This window comes from Pristiophorus japonicus, chromosome 1 (genome assembly GCF_044704955.1).
Source record: "Pristiophorus japonicus isolate sPriJap1 chromosome 1, sPriJap1.hap1, whole genome shotgun sequence".
Classification (NCBI taxonomy): domain Eukaryota; kingdom Metazoa; phylum Chordata; class Chondrichthyes; family Pristiophoridae; genus Pristiophorus; species Pristiophorus japonicus.
In genome coordinates this window covers 198,984,074-199,003,805 of record NC_091977.1, presented here as the reverse complement: position 1 = coordinate 199,003,805, position 19,732 = coordinate 198,984,074, and the positions used below count along the sequence as shown (strand labels likewise).

General features: G+C 47.8%; 1 protein-coding gene across 1 annotated transcript in view; it reads left to right on the top strand.

The window, feature by feature from the left end:
- Nucleotides 1-19,732, top strand: part of LOC139260133 (ankyrin repeat domain-containing protein 31-like) — a 294,522-nt gene that overhangs the window by 82,797 nt on the left and 191,993 nt on the right. The window contains exons 7-8 of the mRNA XM_070876378.1: nt 14,270-15,046; nt 17,667-18,214. Coding sequence (XP_070732479.1) covers nt 14,270-15,046; nt 17,667-18,214 — 1,325 coding nt within the window. The remainder of the gene's footprint in view (nt 1-14,269; nt 15,047-17,666; nt 18,215-19,732) is intronic.

Genomic DNA, 19,732 nt, shown 5'->3' with positions numbered 1-19,732 from the left:
AATCAGTGCTACAATGTGATAACTCTCGAACTCATAGGCCGGAAAATTCAGTAACGGCAAAAAGTGAGCACCGCGATGCGTGATATGTCCGTGACCGTGACTTCGTGCTGCCTGTTAATTATCAAGATTGTAGCGCACAGCCTAGTGCTGAACGCGCTGCTGACAGGCTGTGTGCTCAGAAGGGGACCGAAGTTCACGTTGCTGGAGCAAGGCTAGCTTTGCTTAAAGCTAGCTTGCTCATCTGGAAGGTAGTCTGCAGCACTTAAAGCTCAGCTGCCTTCTGCAGATAAACAAGTTTAAAATTGCTTCAGCACTAGGCAGTCTGCACCTCCTCAAGGTGAGCTATCTGCTTCTGATGAAAAATACAAAAAGTATTTCAGCTCAAACATAAATGGTTCAACAGGCCAGGGCAAGGGTACTGAGGCGCAGTACTCGAGCTTTGTGCAGAGGGTCAACACTGGAAGAGAGTTCCTCTACCCAGAGGGGGCCAGGAAGCCTTCCAGAAAGAAGGATATGGGACCAGATCGCTGAGGCGGTCACTGCAAGCGGTGCCCAAAGAAGTTTCATGACCTCAGATGAATGGTCAAGGTCAGCGAATGCATCTTTAAAAGCCGTCTCCTTTCAACTGCATCACTAGCCGCACACACTGCTCAATGAATGACTGCCCCCCCCACATCACTCAGCTACCAACAATCTCTACCAAATACGAGACACACCTCACATTCCGAGCTTCACCTCACTCCTTTGGAGGGAACGGTGCTGGCCATTCTTGACAGGGCCATGGCTGTTCTGAAATAATTCAAAATGTTGGTATTCTCATATGTTATCCTCTTTCTCACATCCCACTTCCCCCTCATTCCGCAATCTCTTCTGATTTACAAGCTGCACATGGTGTAAGCATGCAACTCTTGCTTTATCCCCCTCCCCTCACCACTACCCTACCCTTGTGCCTTCTTCATTTCAAACACTCAAGAAATCCAGTTTGCCCAGCCAGTAGTTGACCAAGAAGAAGAAAGACTTGAATTTATATACCGTCTTTCACAACCACTGGACGTCTCAAAGCACTTTACAAGAAGAGTGAAAGGAGAGTGAAGAAGAAGAAGAAACACCATCACTCGATTTCACACTCCCAGCCACCAGCTCTTCGAGGTAATCCTGCAAGCTATCTGAAGACTCTCCCACTGAAAGTCAGCACTTTCCGCCAACCATGCTGCAGCCACTGGGGTACCATAGCATAGGAACTTTAGGATAGGCAAGGCACATGCAAGACAGTCGCTAAGGGAATGCACAAGGGTGATTAGATGATTTTTAAAATGTAATATTTGATGCATATATGGATAAAGTTGGATTGGAAAATTTGTTTTGTGGTGGATTTTATTTCAGCATTGTGGCCAAGAGGACGCTGTTGTGGTCAGCAACAAAGGGAAGGTGTGGTGCAGATGTTGAAAGGGAAATTGGATTGGTGGTCGCTGGTACTGCAGGCGGATGATTCGATCCTGAATATTCCGGCCAGAAAGAGGCTGTCTGGGTTGCCTCCTTCTATCCACTTCCTCCTCTTCTGCTTTTTCCTCTTCTGCTTCTTCCTCCTCTTCCCTTTATGAGCAGCTCATCACCTTTGCTGCCTCTGCTCCATCACTATGTTATGGTGGAGCCCAAAGGGGACTACAACTAGAGTCCCCAGGACTGGGAGCAAGTGGTGTTCTCAGAGGCCTTCCTTTAAGAGCTAAAGCCTTGCAAACATCGAGCAGCATTCCCTACACACTATGCACCGAGCCACTACTCCAATAAATTAAAAGAAACCAGTCCAAAAGCAAAAATCTAAACTTACCTGAAAGATGTGTGTGTCCTTTTAAGAAGCTCTGGCAGCATCTCTGTTGTACTGCTGCATGCATGTTCTGTCATGGGTTGTTTGGAGAGATGTTATTAAGAGCGGCGACATTCAAAATCCCAGAATGTGTGTCAATTCAGCGTTGCATGCCAATTGACGTCACAATCTGGATCATTTAAATATGTGAAGCAAGTGTAGGCATCGGCAGTGCTGCCGACCTGCCCAAAATGGCAACTGCCATGTTCCCCACTGGAAGCAAGGCGGTCGCCATTTTTCTTCCAAACTGGCCTTAATGACCGGCTCCAATTTCCCGGCCATAGTCTCTTTCAGTTCAGCTCCCTGCTAGGTGAACTTACCTTGTAGTCTCTGCTTCAATAGCCACTTTTCAAAGCATTCCATGTTCTAATAATCCTCTGTTTGAAAATATTTCTTCCAACCACCTTCAATAAAGATTCACCAGAATAAACATCGGCATCCTGTTTAATCCTGACCTGAGCTTCTGACTCCATATCCTTTCCATCACCAAGATTGTCTCCTTCCACCTCTGTAATTTTGCCCACCTCTGTGCTGAAACACTTATACATGCCTTTGTCACCTCCAGACCGGATTACTCCAATGCTTTCCTGGCCGTCATATCATCTACTGTGCACAAACTTCAGCTCATTCAAAACTCTCCTACACATTTTGTATTCTGGACCAAATCTTGCACAACCATAACTCCATCCTTGCTTACCTGCGTAGTCTCCCAATCCCTGAAATTTAAAATGATCATCCTTGCTATCTCTGTAACCTCCCCCAAATTCTATGGCTGTGAAATTCAGCACCCTAGCACTGGCTGATAAGGCCGGTTTTGTAAGAAAACTGGCGGCTGCATCGCTTCCGCCCACTTCCAGTGGGTCCTGCGGTGGATCCCATTTTGGGTGATCTGCTTGCAGTGTGTGCAAGGTGTGAGATGTGGGTGTGAGTCTTGCAGCAGTATGTGTGTGAGGATGAAGTGAAGCCATGTTTGTGAGTGGTGATTGATAGAGATTGTTGGTAACTGAGTGATGGAAGTGTGACGCATTGAGCAGTATGTTATGGCATTTGATGATACAGTCACTCATGACCATTTGTCTGAGGACTTTGAAGTTTTTGCACCATTGGATCCAGATCCTGGGGACAATGTTCGTTGCACTGACTGCTTTAGCGATTTCCTCCCACAACCTTCTGCTGCTCTGCCTTAAATGCCTCCTGCCCCCACTGTGGGTGGAGGATCTGTTGGCATCTTTGAACCCCCAGGACCAATGCCTCATCTGAAAATCTCCTCACCCTTTCTCAGATATTCAAGAACTTCCACCAGCACAGCCTGTCCCCGATGTTATGGAGGAGTAAACTGAAGGAGAAGAAGAGGCATTGTCACTCCCTTTGAAAAAGGTTACTGCACAAGATAAAAGTTCATGGGGTTGAGGGTAATATATTAGCATTGATAGAGGATTGGCTAACTAATAGAAAACAGAGAATCGGGATAAATGGTTCATTCTCGGGTTGGCAATCAGTAACTAGTGGGGTGCCGCAGGGATAAGTGCTGGGATCCCAACTATTTACAATCTATATTAACGACTTGGAAGAAAGGACCGAGTGTAATGTAGCCAAGTTTGCTGACGATACAAAGATGGGAGGAAAAGTAATGTGTGAGGAGGACACAAAAAATCTGCAAAAGGACATACAGGCTAAGTGAGTGGGCAAAAATTTGGCAGATGGAGTATAATGTTGGAAAGTGTGAGGTCATGCACTTCGGCAGAAAAGAAATCAAAGAGCAAGTTATTATTTAAATGGAGAAAAATTGCAAAGTGCTGAGTATAGCGGGACCTGGGTGTACTTGTGCATAAAACACAAAAGGTTAGTATGCAGGTACAGTAAGTGATCAGGAAGGCCAATGGAATGTTGACCTTTATTGCAAAGGGGATAGAGTATAAAAGTAAGGAAGTCTTGCTACAGTTATACAGGGTGTTGGTGAGGCCACACCTGGAATACTGCGTACAGTTTTGGTTTCCATATTTACGAAAGAATATACTTGCTTTGGAGGCAGTTCTGAGAAGGTTCACTAGGTTGATTCTGGGATGAGGGGGTTGACATGAGGAAAGGTTGAGGAGGTTGGGCCTCTACTCACTGGAATTCAGAAGAATGAAAGGTGATCTTATCAAAACGTATAAGATTATGAGGGGGCTTGACAAGGTGGATGCAGAGAGGATGTTTCCACTGATCGGGGAGATTAGAACTAGGGGGTGATACGTCCTTACTATACAGTATAAATGCACATGAGGCCCATGCTTGAGAGAAGGTCAGTCTGTGACCTGTCCTTTATTCCTTAGCACTCAAGTGATGGAAGTGGGTGGAGCTTCCCCTTTTATATCCGAAGGTCCAGGTTAGGAGTGTCTCCCACTCGTTCACCACCTAGTGGTCATTGTTCGCACAGTGTACAATTTAGGTCAGATTATACATGGGTTACAATGCTGGTTGAATACATGACATCACCTCCCCCCCAAAGTCTTATTTGGATCACAGGTTGAGTCTCTCTTGTGGTTTGCGCTCTCTTTGTAGAGCACCTGAGTTGGGGCTCCGGTTGTTGGGCGCTGGCCTGAGTGTCTACTGTTTGCGGTGCCTCAGACCTATCCGGACTGCCCACAGTGACTGGACTCTCCTCCCTTTGGTTCCTGTGTTTGGTCCTGTGGAGGAGTGAACTCTATATCGTGTTCTTCCTCTGCTTCTTCTATGGGGTTGCTGAACCTCCTTTTTGTTTGATCCACATGTTTGCGGCAGATTTGTGCATTGGTAAGTTTAACGACCAGAATCCTATTTCCCTCTTTGGCAATCACAGTGCCTGCAAGCCATTTTGGCCCTGCAGCGTAGTTGAGGACAAAAACAGGGTAATTTACATCAATATATCGCGCCCTCGCATTCCTGTCATGATAGTCATATTGTGACTGGCGCCTGCTCTCGACAATTTCTTTCATGGTGGGATGTATAAGGGATAACCGGGTTTTGAGCGTTCTTTTCATTAGCAGCTATCCGGGTGGAACCCCTATGAGTGAGTGTGGTCGGGATCTGTAGGCCAACAGGAGGCGTGATAAGCGTCTTTGTAGAGAACCCCCTTGGATTCTGAGCATCCCCTGTTTGATTATCTGCACTGCTCGTTCTGCCTGGCCGTTTGAGGCTGGCTTGAACGGTGTCGTTCTGACATGGTTAATTCCATTGCCTGCCATGAAGTCCTGGAATTCAGTGCTTGTGAAGCACGGGCCATTGTCGCTGACCAAGATGTCCGGTAGACCGTGGGCGGCGAACATTGTCCGTAGACTTTCTACCGTGGCAGAGGATGTGCTTGAATTTAAAATGTCACACTCGATCCATTTGGAGTAGGCGTCTACTACAACCAAAAACATTTTTCCCATGAAAGGACCTGCGTAGTCCACATGGATGCGTGACCAAGGCTTGGCGGGCCATGGCCAGGGGCTAAGGGGGGCTTCCCTGGGCGCATTGCCCAGCTGGGCACACATGTTGCACCCGCGAACACAAAGTTCCAGATCTGCGTCTATCCCTGGCCACCAAACGTGTGACCTGGCAATTGCCTTCATCATGACAATGCTCGAATGCTCATTGTGGAGTTCTCTGATGAACACCTCTCTGCCCATCTGGAGCATGGCTATGCGGTTTCCCCACAGTAGGCAATCGGCCTGAATCGAGAGTTCATCCCTGCGCCTGTGAAATGGTTTAAATTCCTCAGGGCATGCCCTGTACGTGGCTGCCCAGTCCCCATTTAGGATGCATTTCTTGACTAGAGACAATAGCGGGTCTCTATTTGTCCAGACTTTAATCTGATGGGCTGTCACGGGTGAGCCTTCGCTTCCGAAAGCTTCAACAGCCATGATCATCTCAGCAGCATGCTCGGTAGCCCCCTCAGTGGTGGCTAGTAGGAGCCTGCTGAGTGTATTGGTGCAGTTTTCGGTCCCCGGTCTGTGCCGAATTCTGTAGTCATAGGCGGCTAACGTGAGTGCCCACCTTTGTATGCGGGCCGATGCGTTTGCATTTATGGCCTTGTTGTTGGCCAAAAGGGACGTTAGGGGTTTGTGATCTGTCTCCAGCTCAAATTTCCTGCCAAACAGGTACTGGTGCATTTTCTTTACCGCATATACACATGCGAGCGCCTACTTTTCTACCATCCCGTAGCCCCTTTCTGCCTGGGACAGACTTCTGGAGGCATAAGCTACCGGCTGTAACTGACCTTTGGCATTGACATGCTGCAACACACACCCGACACCATAGGACGACGCATCGCACGTTAACACAAGTTTCTTACATGGGTCATATAGCGTTAACAGATTGTTGGAACATAACAAATTGCGTGCTCTATTAAAAGCCCTTTCCTGGCTGTCCCCCCCAGACCCATTCGCGACCTTTGCGTAGGAGCACGTTTAGCGGCTCTAGCAGCATGCTCAATTTGGGAAGAAAGTTTCCAAAATAGTTCAGGAGCCCCAGGAACGAATGCAGCTCCGTCGTGTTACGGGGTCTGGGTGCTCTCTGGATCGCTTCCGTCTTGGACGCAGTAGGGCTGTTCCCGTCTGCTGCTACCCTCATCCCCAGGAATTCTACCTCTGGAGCTAGAAAGACGCACTTCGCCTTTTTCAGTCCCAGCCCTACCCGGTCCAGTCTGCGTAGCACCTCCTCCAGGTTGTGGAGGTGTTCTTCAGTATCGTAACCCGTGATGAGGATGTCGTCCTGAAAAACCACCGTCCCTGCAATCGACTTGAGGAGGCTTTCCATATTTCGTTGGAAGATCGCGGCGGCCGAGCGAATCCCGAACGGACATCTGTTGTACTCAAAAACAACCCTTTGTGTGTCGTGATGGTGGTCAGCTTCTTCAACTCACTCGCCGGCTCCTGGGTCATGTAAGCTGAGATCAGGTCCAATTTTGAAAAAGGTTTCCCACCAGATAGCGTCGCAAAGATGTCCTCCGCTCTCGGTAGCGAATACTGGTCTTGGAGTGACACCTGATTGATGGTGGCCTTGTAATCACCACCATCCGCCTTGAGCACCGGCACAATCGGGCTCGCCCAGTTACTGAATTCGACTGGTGAAATGATGCCTTCCCTCAGCAGGCGGTCCAACTCGCCTTCTATCTTTTCCCGCATCACGTACGGCACCGCTCTGGCCTTGTGGTGTACTGGCCTGGAGTCCGGGTTTATGTGAATCACTACCTTGGCCCCCATGAAAGTGCCAATGCCGGGTTGAAATAATGAGTCAAATTTGTCCAGGATCTGTGAGCATGATACTCGCTCCACAGAGGAAATTGCTTTGACATCGCCACATTTCCAGTTCATGACAGCAAGCCAACTCCTCCCCAGTAGTGTGGGACCGTCCCCTGGGACAACTCAGAGTGGCAACCTGTTCTCTGAATCTTTGTGGGTCACGACTACCGTGGCGCTGCCTAGCACCGGAATGATCTCCTTTGTGTATGTCTGTAGTTGTGCATCAATCAGCACTAATTTTGGCCTCCTGGCCTTGGACGCCCACAACTTTTCGAACTGTTTGATACCCATCCGGGACTGGCTGGCCCCCGTGTCAAGCTCCATTGATACTGGGATGCTATTGAGAAGCACTTTCATCATTATCGGTGGCGTCCTGGTGTATGAACTGTATACGTGCTCCACATGAACTTGCTGAACTTCAGCTTCCAGCGATTTCCCCCAGCGTTCATTTCTGCAATTTCTGCAGGTATTTTGCTCATCTCTGCAAACTCTGGCTGAATGTATGCCTCCACGCCTCCAACGTGAGCTGCTGTTGGAAACAAAAGGTCCCTTGCCAGTCGATCGTCCCTGACTGCCCCTGTGATTGTCCTTGAGTGCGCCATTAACAGGTGTTGATGGCCCCATTACTGGCCGCATTGTCCCTTGCAATGGCGTGAATCGCCGTTCAGCTTGCCATTGTCTCTGTCGAACTCCCCGTCTGGGTTCGACTACATGTTGGGACATGCCTGATTGCCCTTGTCTGCCTGGAGAACTGTGTGCTGCTTTAACAATGTTGAATCTCTGTCCCAGCCATTCCTTAACACAGTACCTCTCATCTGTTCTGCTAGTGGCCATGCTCGCATCCCAGTTTCTCGTCGCCATTGATACGTCCTTACTATACAGTATAAATGCACACGAGGCCAATGCTTGAGAGAAGGTCAGTCTGTGACCTGTCCTTTATTCCTTAGCACTCAAGTGATGGAAGTGGGTGGAGCTTCCCCTTTTATATCCGAAGGTCCAGGTTATGAGTGTCTCCCACACGTTCAGCACCTAGTGGTCATTGTTCACACAGTGTACAACTTAGGTCAGATTATAAATGGGTTACAATGCTGGTTGAATACATGACAGGGGGCATAATCTTAGAATAATAGGGGAGACTAGAACTAGGAGGCATAATCTTAAAATAAGGGGCCGCCCATTTAAAACTGAGATGAGGAGGAATTTCTTTTCTCAGAGGGTTGTAAGTCTGTGGAATTCGCTGCCTCAGCGAACTGTGGAAGCTGGGACATTGAATAAATTTAAGTCAGAGATAGACAGTTTCTTAACCGATAAGGGATTAAGGGGTTATGGGGAACGGGCAGGGAAGTGGACCTGAGTCCATAATCGGATCAGCCATGATCGTATTAAATGGCGGAGCAGGCTCGAGGGGCCGTATGGCCGACTCCTGCTGCTATTTCTTATGTTCTTATGACAATCCCAGGGACCAGCTCAGAAAATGGCACTTACATTAGAGGGTAGTATATAGTATAGTGAGTCACCTTGCACAAGTGGACTGCAGCCAGGCCAGAGGGCAAGAATAGCTCAGGTGCCAGCTCCCCGGAGGGCGTGTTCGTACATGAGTTCTGCTGCCTTGAGAAGAAGGATGTTGGACATGCACACGGAAATGCTTGGTGCAATCACAAGTCTGCCAGAGAGCCTCATGTCAGTGTCAAGGAGCATGGAGGAGTCTGGCTCCAACATGGCGCGGGATTTTGAGCAGAGCTTGGAGTCCAGGATTTCCAGGCTGAAAATGATGAGCAGATGAGAAACCTTGTGGACTCAAAGATGATACTGGGTGTGATGGGCGATGTCGCAGCTTCCATTGCAGTACAGACAGAAGCGACCCAATGTCTCAGTGCTGCACTGGAAGCACAGACTGTTCTTCAGCAGTCTCAGCTTGCTGCCCTGCAAGCTCAGACTGCTGCCATTGTTGCTGGGTTTGCGAGTGTCAAAAGGAACTTGCAGCTTGTCGCAGCAGCCCAGCAATCTGCTTCAACCGATGAGCTCCGCCCTGGGGGAGTGACAGAGGTTCCAGGATTACAGCAATTGTTATCCACCATTGCCACTTCACCAGTGCCATTGTTGCTGCCTGTCAGCCAGCCAGCTCAGTCTCCCATATTGAAAGTCAGCAGCCTTCCGCCATGCTGCAGCCACTGGGGGAGCAATTCATAGGAACATTAGAGTAGGAAAAGACACGAATGACAGACACTAAGGGCATGCACAAGGGTGATTAGTTGACTTTGTTCTTTTGATTTGAATTTGTTAAATTTATAAATTATGTTTGGAATGTGTGTTTTGTGAAAGCTCTCATTTCAGCTTTGTGTCCAAGGAGGACGCTGTGAAGTTCTGTGGCAGAGGGATGTATTATGGGGAAGTGATGAACAACGGGGATCTGGGGTTTCATTCACTGGAACAGGAGTCTGCTGAGGTGCTCAGTGAGAGCCCGTCTGGAACGGGGATGTGCTGCGTGCCTCCTCCTTCTCCTCCTCCTCTTCGTCCTCCTGCTCTTCCTCTCCTTCTTAATCTTCCTCCTCTTCATTCTGTGGTGATCCCGGAACCCATGGTGGCAAGGGCTGTGCGTTCATGATGGGCAAGTTGTAGAGCATGCAGCAGACCACCATGAAATGGGACACCTGCTCTGGCGAGTACTGGAGGACTCTTTCCGAGTGGTCAATGCAGCAGAACCATTGCTTGAGCACCCCGATGGTCTTATCGATGACGTTCCTCGTGGCAGCATGGCTCTCATTAAATGAGTGCTGGCCATAAGTGGTGGGGTTTCAGAGGGGAGTCACCAGCCAGGTGTAGAGTGGATAGCCTTTGTCTCCGAGCAGCCCCCCTCTGGTTTGACATGGTGGCTAGAAGATTGCTGGCACACTGGACTGGCGCTGGATGAAGGCATCATGATGTGCTGGAAGTGGTCACGCGATAACTTCACGTTAAGTGCGTGGTAACCTTTGTGGTTACAGAACATCTCAAGATTGGTATACGGTGTCCGCAAAGCCATGTGTGCAGTTGATTGTGCCCTGCACCATGGCGATGCCCACTGTCTTGGCAAAGCCATATGTACACTCATCCTGCTTCTCTCTGTTAACAGAGAAGACAATAAAGTCCCTTCTCCTAGAGTACAGAGCCTCTTTGATCTCCCAGATGCAGTGATGGACGGCAAACTGGGAGATGTTATGTTGCCTGCCGTAGACCGGAAAGATGTTTTGGCAAAATAATTGAGGTCCATGGTGTGTTAATACGTCCTTACTACACAGTATAAATGCACACGAGGCCCATGCTTGAGAGAAGGTCAGTCTGTGACCTGTCCTTTATTCCTTAGCACTCAAGTGATGAAGGTGGGTGGAGCTTCCCCTTTTATACCTGAAGGTCCAGGTTAGGAGTGTCTCCCACCTAGTGGTCAGTGTTCTCACGGTGTACAACTTAGGTCAGTTTATACATGGGTTACAATGCTGGTTGAATACATGACATCACCTCCCCCCCCCAAGTCTTATTGGGATCACAGGTTGAGTCTCTCTGGTGGTTTACGCTCCCTTGTAGAGCGCCTGAATTGGGGCTCCGGTTGTTGGGCGCTGGCCTGAGTGTCTGCTGTTTGCAGTGCCTCAGGCCTGTCCGGACTGCCCACAGTGACTGGGCTCTCCTCCCTTTGGTTCCGGTGTTCGGTCACCTGTGGTGGAGTGAACTCTCTATCGTGTTCTTCCTCTGCTTCTTCTATGGGGTTGCTGAACCTCCTTTTTGTTTGCTCCACATGTTTGCGGCAGATTTGTCCATTGGTAAGTTTAACTACCAGAATCCTATTGTCACGGGTGAGCCTTCGCTTCCGAAAGCTTCAACAGCCATGACCATCTCAGCACCATGCTCGGTAGCCCCCTCAGTGGTGGCTAGTGGGAGCCTGCTGAGTGCATCAGCGCAGTTTTCGGTGCCCGGTCTGTGCCGAATTGTGTAGTCATAGGCAGCTAACGTGAGTGCTCATCTCTGTATGCGGGCCGATGCATTTGCATTTATGGCCTTGTTATCGGCCAAAAGGGACATTAGGGGTTTGTGATCTGTCTCCAGCTCAAATTTCCTGCCAAACAGGTACTGGTGCATTTTCTTTACTGCATATATACATGCGAGCGCCTCCTTTTCTACCATCCCGTAACCCCTTTCTGCCTGGGACAGACTCATGGAGGCATAAGCTACCGGCTGTAACTGACCCTTGGCATTGACATGCTGCAACACACACCCGACACCATAGGACGACGCATCGCACGTTAACACAAGTTTCTTACATGGGTCATATAGCGTTAACAGATTGTTGGAACATAACAAATTGCGTGCTCTATTAAAAGCCCTTTCCTGGCTGTCCCCCCAGACCCATTCGCGACCTTTGCGTAGGAGCACGTGTAGCAGCTCGAGCAGCGCGCTCAATTTGGGAAGAAAGTTACCAAAATAGTTCAGGAGCCCCAGGAACGAACGGAGCTCCGTCGTGTTATGGGGTCTGGGTGCTCTCTGGATCACTTTTGTCTTGGACGCAGTAGGGCTGATCCCGTCTGCTGCTACCCTCATCCCCAGGAATTCTACCTCTGGAGCTAGGAAGACGCACTTCGCCTTTTTCAGTCGCAGACCTACCCGGTCCAGTCTGCGTAGCACCTCCTCCAGGTTGTGGAGGTGTTCTTCAGTATCGTAACCCGTAATGAGGATGTCGTCCTGAAAAACCACGGTCCCTGGAATCGACTTGAGGAGGCTTTCCATATTTCGTTGGAAGATCGCGGCGGCCGAGCGAATCCCGAACGGACATCTGTTGTACTCAAACAACCCCTTGTGTGTCGTGATGGTGGTCAGCTTCTTCGACTCACTCGCCAGCTCCTGGGTCATGTAAGCTGAGATCAGGTCCAATTTTGAAAAAAGTTTCCCACCGGATAGCGTCGCAAAGATGTCCTCCGCTCTCGGTAGCGGGTAGTGGTCTTGGAGTGACACCCGATTGTTGATGGCCTTGTAATCGCCACATATCCTGACCGACCCATCCGCCTTGAGCACCGGCACAATCGGGCTCGCCCAGTCACAGAATTCGACTGGCGAGATGATGCCTTCCCTCAACAGGTGGTCCAATTCGCCTTCTATCTTTTCCCGCATCACGTACGGCACCGCTCTGGCCTTGTGGTGTACTGGCCTGGCGTCCGGGTTTATGTGAATCACTACCTTGGCCCCCATGAAAGTGCCAAATGCCGGGTTGAAATAATGAGTCAAATTTGTCCAGGATTTGTGAGCATGATACTTGCTCCACAGAGGAAATTGCATTGACATCGCCCCATTTCCAGTCCATGACAACAAGCCAACTCCTCCCCAGTAGTGCGGGACCGTCCCCTGGGACAATCCAGAGTGGCAACCTGTTCTCCGAATCTTTGTGGGTCACGACTACCGTGGCGCTGCCTAGCACCGGAATGATCTGCTTTGTGTAAGTCCGTAGCTGTGCGTCAATCGGCGATAATTTTGGCCTCCTGGCCTTGGATGCCCACAACCTTTCGAACTGTTTGATACCCATCAGGACTGGCTGGCACCCGTGTCTAACTCCATTGATACTGGGATGCCATTGAGGTGAATTTTCATCATTATCCGTGGCGTCCTGGTGTATGAACTGTATACGTGCTCCACATGAACTCGCTGAACTTCAGTTTCCAGCGATTTTCCCCAGTGTCCATTTCTGCAATTTCTGCAGGTATTTTGCTCATCTCTGCAAACTCCGGCTGAATGTATGCCTCCACGCCTCCAGCATGAATTGCGGTTTGAAACAAAAGGTCCCTTGCCAGTCGATCGTCCCTGACTGCCCCTGTTATTGTCCTTGAGTGCACCATTAACAGGTGTTGATGGCCCCATTACTGGCCGCATTGTCCCTTGCAATGGCGTGAATCGCTGTTCAGCTTGCCATTGTCTCTGTCGAACTCCCCGTCTGGGTTCGACTACATGTTGGGGCATGCCTGACTGCCCTTGTCTGCCTGAAGAACTGTGTGCTGCTTTAACAATGTTGAATCTCTGTCCCAACCATTCCTTAACACAGTACCTCTCGTCTGTTCTGCTAGTGGCCATGCTCGCGTGGTTTAAATCCCAGTTTCTTGTCGCCATTGATACGTCCTTACCACACAGTATAAATGCACACGAGGCCCATGCTTGAGAGAAGTTCAGTCTGTGACCTGTCCTTTATTCCTTAGCACTCAAGTGATGAAGGTGGGTGGAGCTTCCCCTTTTATACCTGAAGGTCCAGGTTAGGAGTGTCTCCCACCTAGTGGTCAGTGTTCTCACGGTGTACAACTTAGGTCAGTTTATACATGGGTTACAATGCTGGTTGAATACATGACAATGGTGACCTTGAGGGCATCTGGGAGAGCCGTCGTCGTCCTGCTCTGAGGCTCCTTGGTGAAGTGAAGCCCCCGAATACACTGCTGCTGGCTGAAGTGCAGGTAGGAGAAGTGTTCTCAGAAGATCCTAAATAGGTAAGGCCTCCTGCTGAGAGCTCTCTTGCCCCTTCTCCTCCTCACTCTGCAAGCACCTTGTCCTTTGCTTCGCTGCCTCTGCTCCATTTTCCTGTCATACTGAAGCACAAGGGGGGCTGTAAGTAGAGCAACCGTGACTGGGAACAAGTGGTGTGAGCAGAAGCCTTTAAATGAGAAGCAAGGCCTTCTTCACTTGTGACTTTAACCAACTCTCGATTGCTCTAAACAATTGCACAAATATTAGACAGAGCCAGTAGAATTGAAAAAGCAAGTTAGCTGCAAGTTGTTGATTATCTCTTAAATAGCGCTGTTGGGGAGTCCTACCTGCTGCTAAACACATGGTCAGCTAGTCGTGATTAGGAAAGGGCGTTAAGTGGAGCGGCAACGTCCAAAATGGCAAATCGTGCATCAAATCAGTGTTGCACACTTATTGATGTCACGATCTGCCTCATCTAAAAATGTGGAGTAGGTATTGTCCACGGCAGAGCTACCGATCGCCCCAAAATGGCGGCAGTTGCAAGACTTGCTGGAAGCGAGTCAAACACTATTTCCTCATCAAAAGCGGCCTTGCCAGCCAGTGCTAGACCCTGAATTTTGCAGCTCTTGTGTATAGGAATGCTTTGGTTATCTTTGTCAGCAATCAAAATAAGATGTGCAATTTTTCTTAGGAAATTTCTGATGAAGAAGACTCTCCAGAAATAAATCTGCTCACTGGTGCTGTTATTACCCCCAGCACATCAGCAAGAGAGAGGAAGGTATCACCAACTAAAGCTTTGTCAGCAACAGACTGCACATCACCAAATATGCCATCAGTATTTTCAAGACATGCATCACCGCTGGGACCTTTCACTGTTTCAAAAGGTGAATTGTCTGTGATGGAAACATTAATATCAAAGAGAATGCCATCTGAGGCAGAAACAGCTGTACAGCCAATGCAGGGCTCACTTTCACGAAGGACTATGTTACTCCAAGAAGAGACCTTGGTGGCACAAAGCAATGTTGAACAAAAAACAAAGTCACAGGCAGCAGACAGTGAATTACCAGTAGATTTGTTGAGACCACTGAGCAATGAATCTATAACTATCTCGCTTACACCAATGAATATGTCACCTTTGATGGATTCTCAGGTTGCATTGAGTGATGGTTCAACAATAGTTGAGCTATTGACAGAAAGAAGGGATGCATTGCCTGTGGAATTGTTGGCAGCACTGAACAAGATGCCATTGATGACATCAGTTGTACCAGTCACAGAGACATTGCCATCACCAAATAACAACTCAGCAATTGTTTCAACCACTCAAGCCAACCTAGGACTCAAGGCCGGTGTACTTGCACTGTATGATAGTGATGCACAAGCTGATGATGACCCCACACAAATAACAGATATTGAACCACACTCACAACCTTCAAGGAAAATTGAATTCCTGGAACAGACAAGTATTGAGGTAAAGATCCACAAGACATTGTTCTTTTGTCATGATTTTGAGTTAGATTTTTTTATGTCACCATTTAACATTGAAACTGTCTATATCAATACTTATAATGGCATTCTGTTTGTCACAGCAAAACCTGGTCTCAACAGGTCAACATTTTGCCAAGTCCAGGACCATCCCCCCAGTACTATCAAAGCCTGATATCATCCCCAGTGTAGCTAACCCCACTCCCCATACTGAGTAGTATTAAATACCAGTGCCCAGAAGTAATATGCTTTCGAGAGCCAGAATTCGGGTTCAGTTGATGGAGGCACCAGAATTTGGGGTGGAATCCAGACCCCTTCAGGCTTCTGTCCCTTCATTTTAGCTACAGCAAATTGGAAAGGGGAGAGAGCAGGTGCTTTTTCTGTCTACCTCTTATGTCCCAACACCAGCTTGGGGACAGAGCGCAGATATCAATGCCATCCTGGGATGTATGGACCCCACCAAGCAAGAATTGAATGGTAAGTAATTCCAGGGCCATTCTGGGCCTGCCAGCGTTGGATCACAAGAAAACCATAAACTTTTCCATGTTTTCTTTGACCCTAGATCCCCATGTTGAGTGGCAAGTTGCTGCTTCAAGTTTCTATTTCCGGTCCTGGCACTGCCGCTAGTATGTTAATGACGCCATCCATGCGATTTGGTACAGGATCCTGTCAGGGGATTCGGAGATACACTGCGAATGTCCAGATCCTGCTGGTTGATTTATGCCGTTGTTTGCTTTGCACAAATGGCACCTTGCCCTTAGCGCCGCCCCCCCCCTGTTATTTTTAAGAACTTGCTGGATTTGCACATTAATTGCCCATTAGAATCGCCGCAGAAAGTTAAATCTGGTAACTAAGAGCGCAAGCACCTTTTTAATGACGTGATACTAGTTAATGCAGTTCCAATTTCCCTCTCTGGCCCAGAAATTTAACAATTTAAACAGTGGAGTTTCATTCTTTCAGGTGGTAAATTATTCTTAGAGATTTTTAAAATGTCAAATTTTAAATTTTTAAATGTATTTCTTACTTTTCCTTTCTGTTTCTTTTTTTCTCTCTCTCTTAATCCTATCTTTCTTTTCCTCTCTTTATTTCTCTTTCTGTACCTGATTTGACTCTAATTCACCCTCCTTCTTCATTGTTCTTTCATTGAATCCTTAAATCATATTGGTTAAGGAAATGCACTGTTGGTCCCACCACAGGGAAGTGGTACAGAGGTTTGGGAAAGAGTTCCAAAAAATATGATTAAGGGGCTGTGGGCTATGCCACCAATGGTCGGGTGAGGGAGGACAGAGTGTATGGAACGCCAGAGCCAGAGGAATGGAGCATTCAGGTTATAGAGCTGGAAGAGATTACAGTGCAGGAGTGAGGGGAGGCTGTGGAGTGATTTATACACAAAAGTGGGGATTTAAAATGTAATGTGTTGCACAATATGGAGACAGTGTAGGTCAGTGAAGACAAGGGTGATGGGTGAGCGGGACAGGTTATGAGCAGCTGAGTCTTGGATGAGTTGGAATTTATGGAGGGAGGAGAGGAGTATTAGAGTAGTCACATCTAGAGGTGACAAAGATAAGTAAGGTTTTCAGCAGGGAGTGACTAAGGTAAGGATGGAAGTGGGCAACATTGAGGATATTGAAATCAGGGGGCCGAAAGTGTCCCTCTCCTTAAGGCTTGTTACCACCGCAAATCGGTGGCCACGCTGCGGAGTGGAGTGGCTGCCGACTTTTCATGGAATTGCCACTGCTAGCCCAATTGCCCTCCTGAGTTTTCCCGGCAGTGCCCCAAACCCCTCCCCCTCCCCCCCACCGCTCTGCTGCTGCCAATCCGTGGTAAGTGCATCATCACCGTGCGTACTGCTGATCTACCCCCATGACAGCGACTTTCCCCTCTGAAAATTTTCGGCCCACCCAGCAGTGGCACAAATCTGTTTTTTTCCCGGCGGTCCAGTGAGGCTGTGGCCTTCTGCAACGGTGGTGCGGCTTCCCTTAAAGGGGAGGATGCACTGCTGCTGCCACCATGTTTTTTTTGTCGGCCGACTGTCATGTCGGCCCGATATTTATGCCCTCTGGTTCGGCCGGGCCACCAGCAGGCAACCTGGCCCACCCCTTTTTGGGTGCCAGGCCGCTGGTCCGGCCGAAACCCTCCCTGGTGGCCCAGTGGGCCGAAGTTTTAAAATCGCGAAGGCTCTCCCCTTTAAGTGACGGAGAGAACTGTGGTGATGCGGCGCCGTGATGACATCATCGCGGCGGTCACTCTGCACACCGCCCCCCCCCCCGCCCAAATTCCGACCCTCAGGTATTGCCACCGCCACATATCCACCCCTCCAGTGTTGTCATCGACCCCATTAAGAGCGACTTCTGGATCCAAGGAAAAAAAAACATCAAAGAGCCGAATGTCGCTCAAGAGGCGACCTGAACCGCAGCTGCGGTAAAAACCATCGAAGTGGGATCGGAGAGTCCTGTTTCGGGCACGGGGCAATTTCTATCCGAAGAAGTCTTGACCGGTGTGGTACGATAAGAATGATTTAAGTCGCTGATTCCCTCTGTAGGCTATTCACCTGTTAAAGAAAAGTGAATTCTGGGATAAATTTGTTTTTTTTGTTTATTCTACAGTTTTCAAATGGTAAGAACGAAACTGAAGCAGATACTTCTAAATGTAAGACTATAGACAAGTTAGCAAAAGGGCAAATTCTTGATACGTCAGGTATATGTTTGACAACTTCTTCACAACCAGATAATGTAGCTGGTTCCATCATCCTACGAAAATCTTCTAGGAAAAGAGTTGCTACAATCTCTACCTGTCCCTGCTGTGACTCTTCTTGTGAAAAAAACAACTTTCATTTTAACAAAGAATCAACAGATAAAAAGAGAAAAGCAATGTCTCCTGACCATGAGGATCTCTCAGACAAACTACCTGAACACAGTGAAAGAGAAAGAATAATAAGCACGCAAAACTCAGAAACAGTTTTCAAGAATAATTTAAAACCCAGTGGCCTACAAACAACATGCAATGAATTATTATACAATAAGACAATTGTACCTACTAACAAAATTCAGAACCCTAAAATTAGTAATAGCTTTATTATTCAGCCGCTGCAAGGTCAAATACAATCCAGACAAATATTGTTTCATGTACAGGATTGCATAAAAGTCAGAAACAGGTGAGTTATACCTTTCATATTACATGTTGTTTAGAAAAAATGCCTCCATTAGTTCCCCACCAGTGCTGTTTTCCCTTAAAATGGAGAATTTTGCAACTGCAAAATACATCTTCTAGTGGCTGAGATGAGGACAGGTAAAACAAATCCACTGGAATAGCAGTAAAGGGCTGGAATTTGAACTTAAGCTGTCTGCGTCGAAGACTAGTATTTGTCTGATAATAAAAAAAATGAGTACACAATAGACATGTTGATCATTGGGACAGAGGATAACATGCTGTACGCTGAAATTGTTTATTCTAATCGGCTTAAACTTAGGAAAAGGTGGCAACATTTATATATTTTTTAAAAATCAAAATAAATGTTTTTCTTTAAATTACTATGATGTGATTAACGTCCTAATTGGAGTCACCACCGTTGCCATATCTCTGAGACTAGATGCTGAAACATGCCGCATATTTGCTTAACTTTCTCCCAACATTCCTTGTTGCACATTGCTTTCTGTAGAGCAGTGCTGTACATTTGATGGGCTACTGTCAAGACCAATTGTGCATATCCTCCCAAGACGCATTAAAACCTGAGGAGCTGTCAGTCAATCACCCTGTATCAGTTGTAATTAAAACTTTTGTGTTCCCATTTGAATCATGATGCTATTTTATGAAAGCTGCTGATGAGAAAAACAAAATGCCTAAAGCAGTAACTTAAAATATAATCAGAAATTAAAGTGGACTCCACCCATATTGCACCAGGGCACTGAGGATAGTTTGCTGCTTGAAGTCCTGCAGTTTCATCCTTCTGACTGATTCATGCATCCACAATTTCATGGCAGTCCATTGTTACTTATTCTGACCATGCTTGTTAAACTGTATATGGTCCACGTCTCTGAGCCATATCGTCAACTATGCTGAAGTATCTCCAAAAAAGATTTTGAAGAAACAGCTGGTTGTCAGTCACAATCCCGGCCACTGATGCTCATTTGTCAAAAGGTCTGTTGTGTCCTGTGGCAAAGCCAGCAGCCTTGAAATTCGATTGTGCCTGAAAATGGGCATGCAGGGAGTGGGAGCTCTGATCACATGATCATAGGGACTGTAGTAAATTGGGGCTGTCTGCATATTATAATGAGTCAGGCGTACAGTCAGCACGACCACTGCTATTTACTGACTGCATGCCTGTTTGGTGGTGGGGGTAAATCTTCAGCCAGCACCTCTTATAATGGAGATGCACTCTGGCTATAGACAGGGTGGAATATTTGTAAGGAGATAAATGGTTGGAAGGTCTGCAGATGTGCCCCAGGATTCTCTAATGCCTATTTGCAGGCTCTGTTCAGGCTGTAGACAGAAGGAAGGAGATTCTGATTCTCCCTAGGGGTAAAAACCCATCCAGGTAGCACCTCTGCTACCAGTGGGAAGAATTTGCAGAGAAGATTAATGTCAGGAGCTTAGTTCCTAGGACATGGCTGCAATGCAAAAAAAAAGTTAAATGACCTCACCAGAGTTGTCAAGGTACGAATTTTACCTCTCA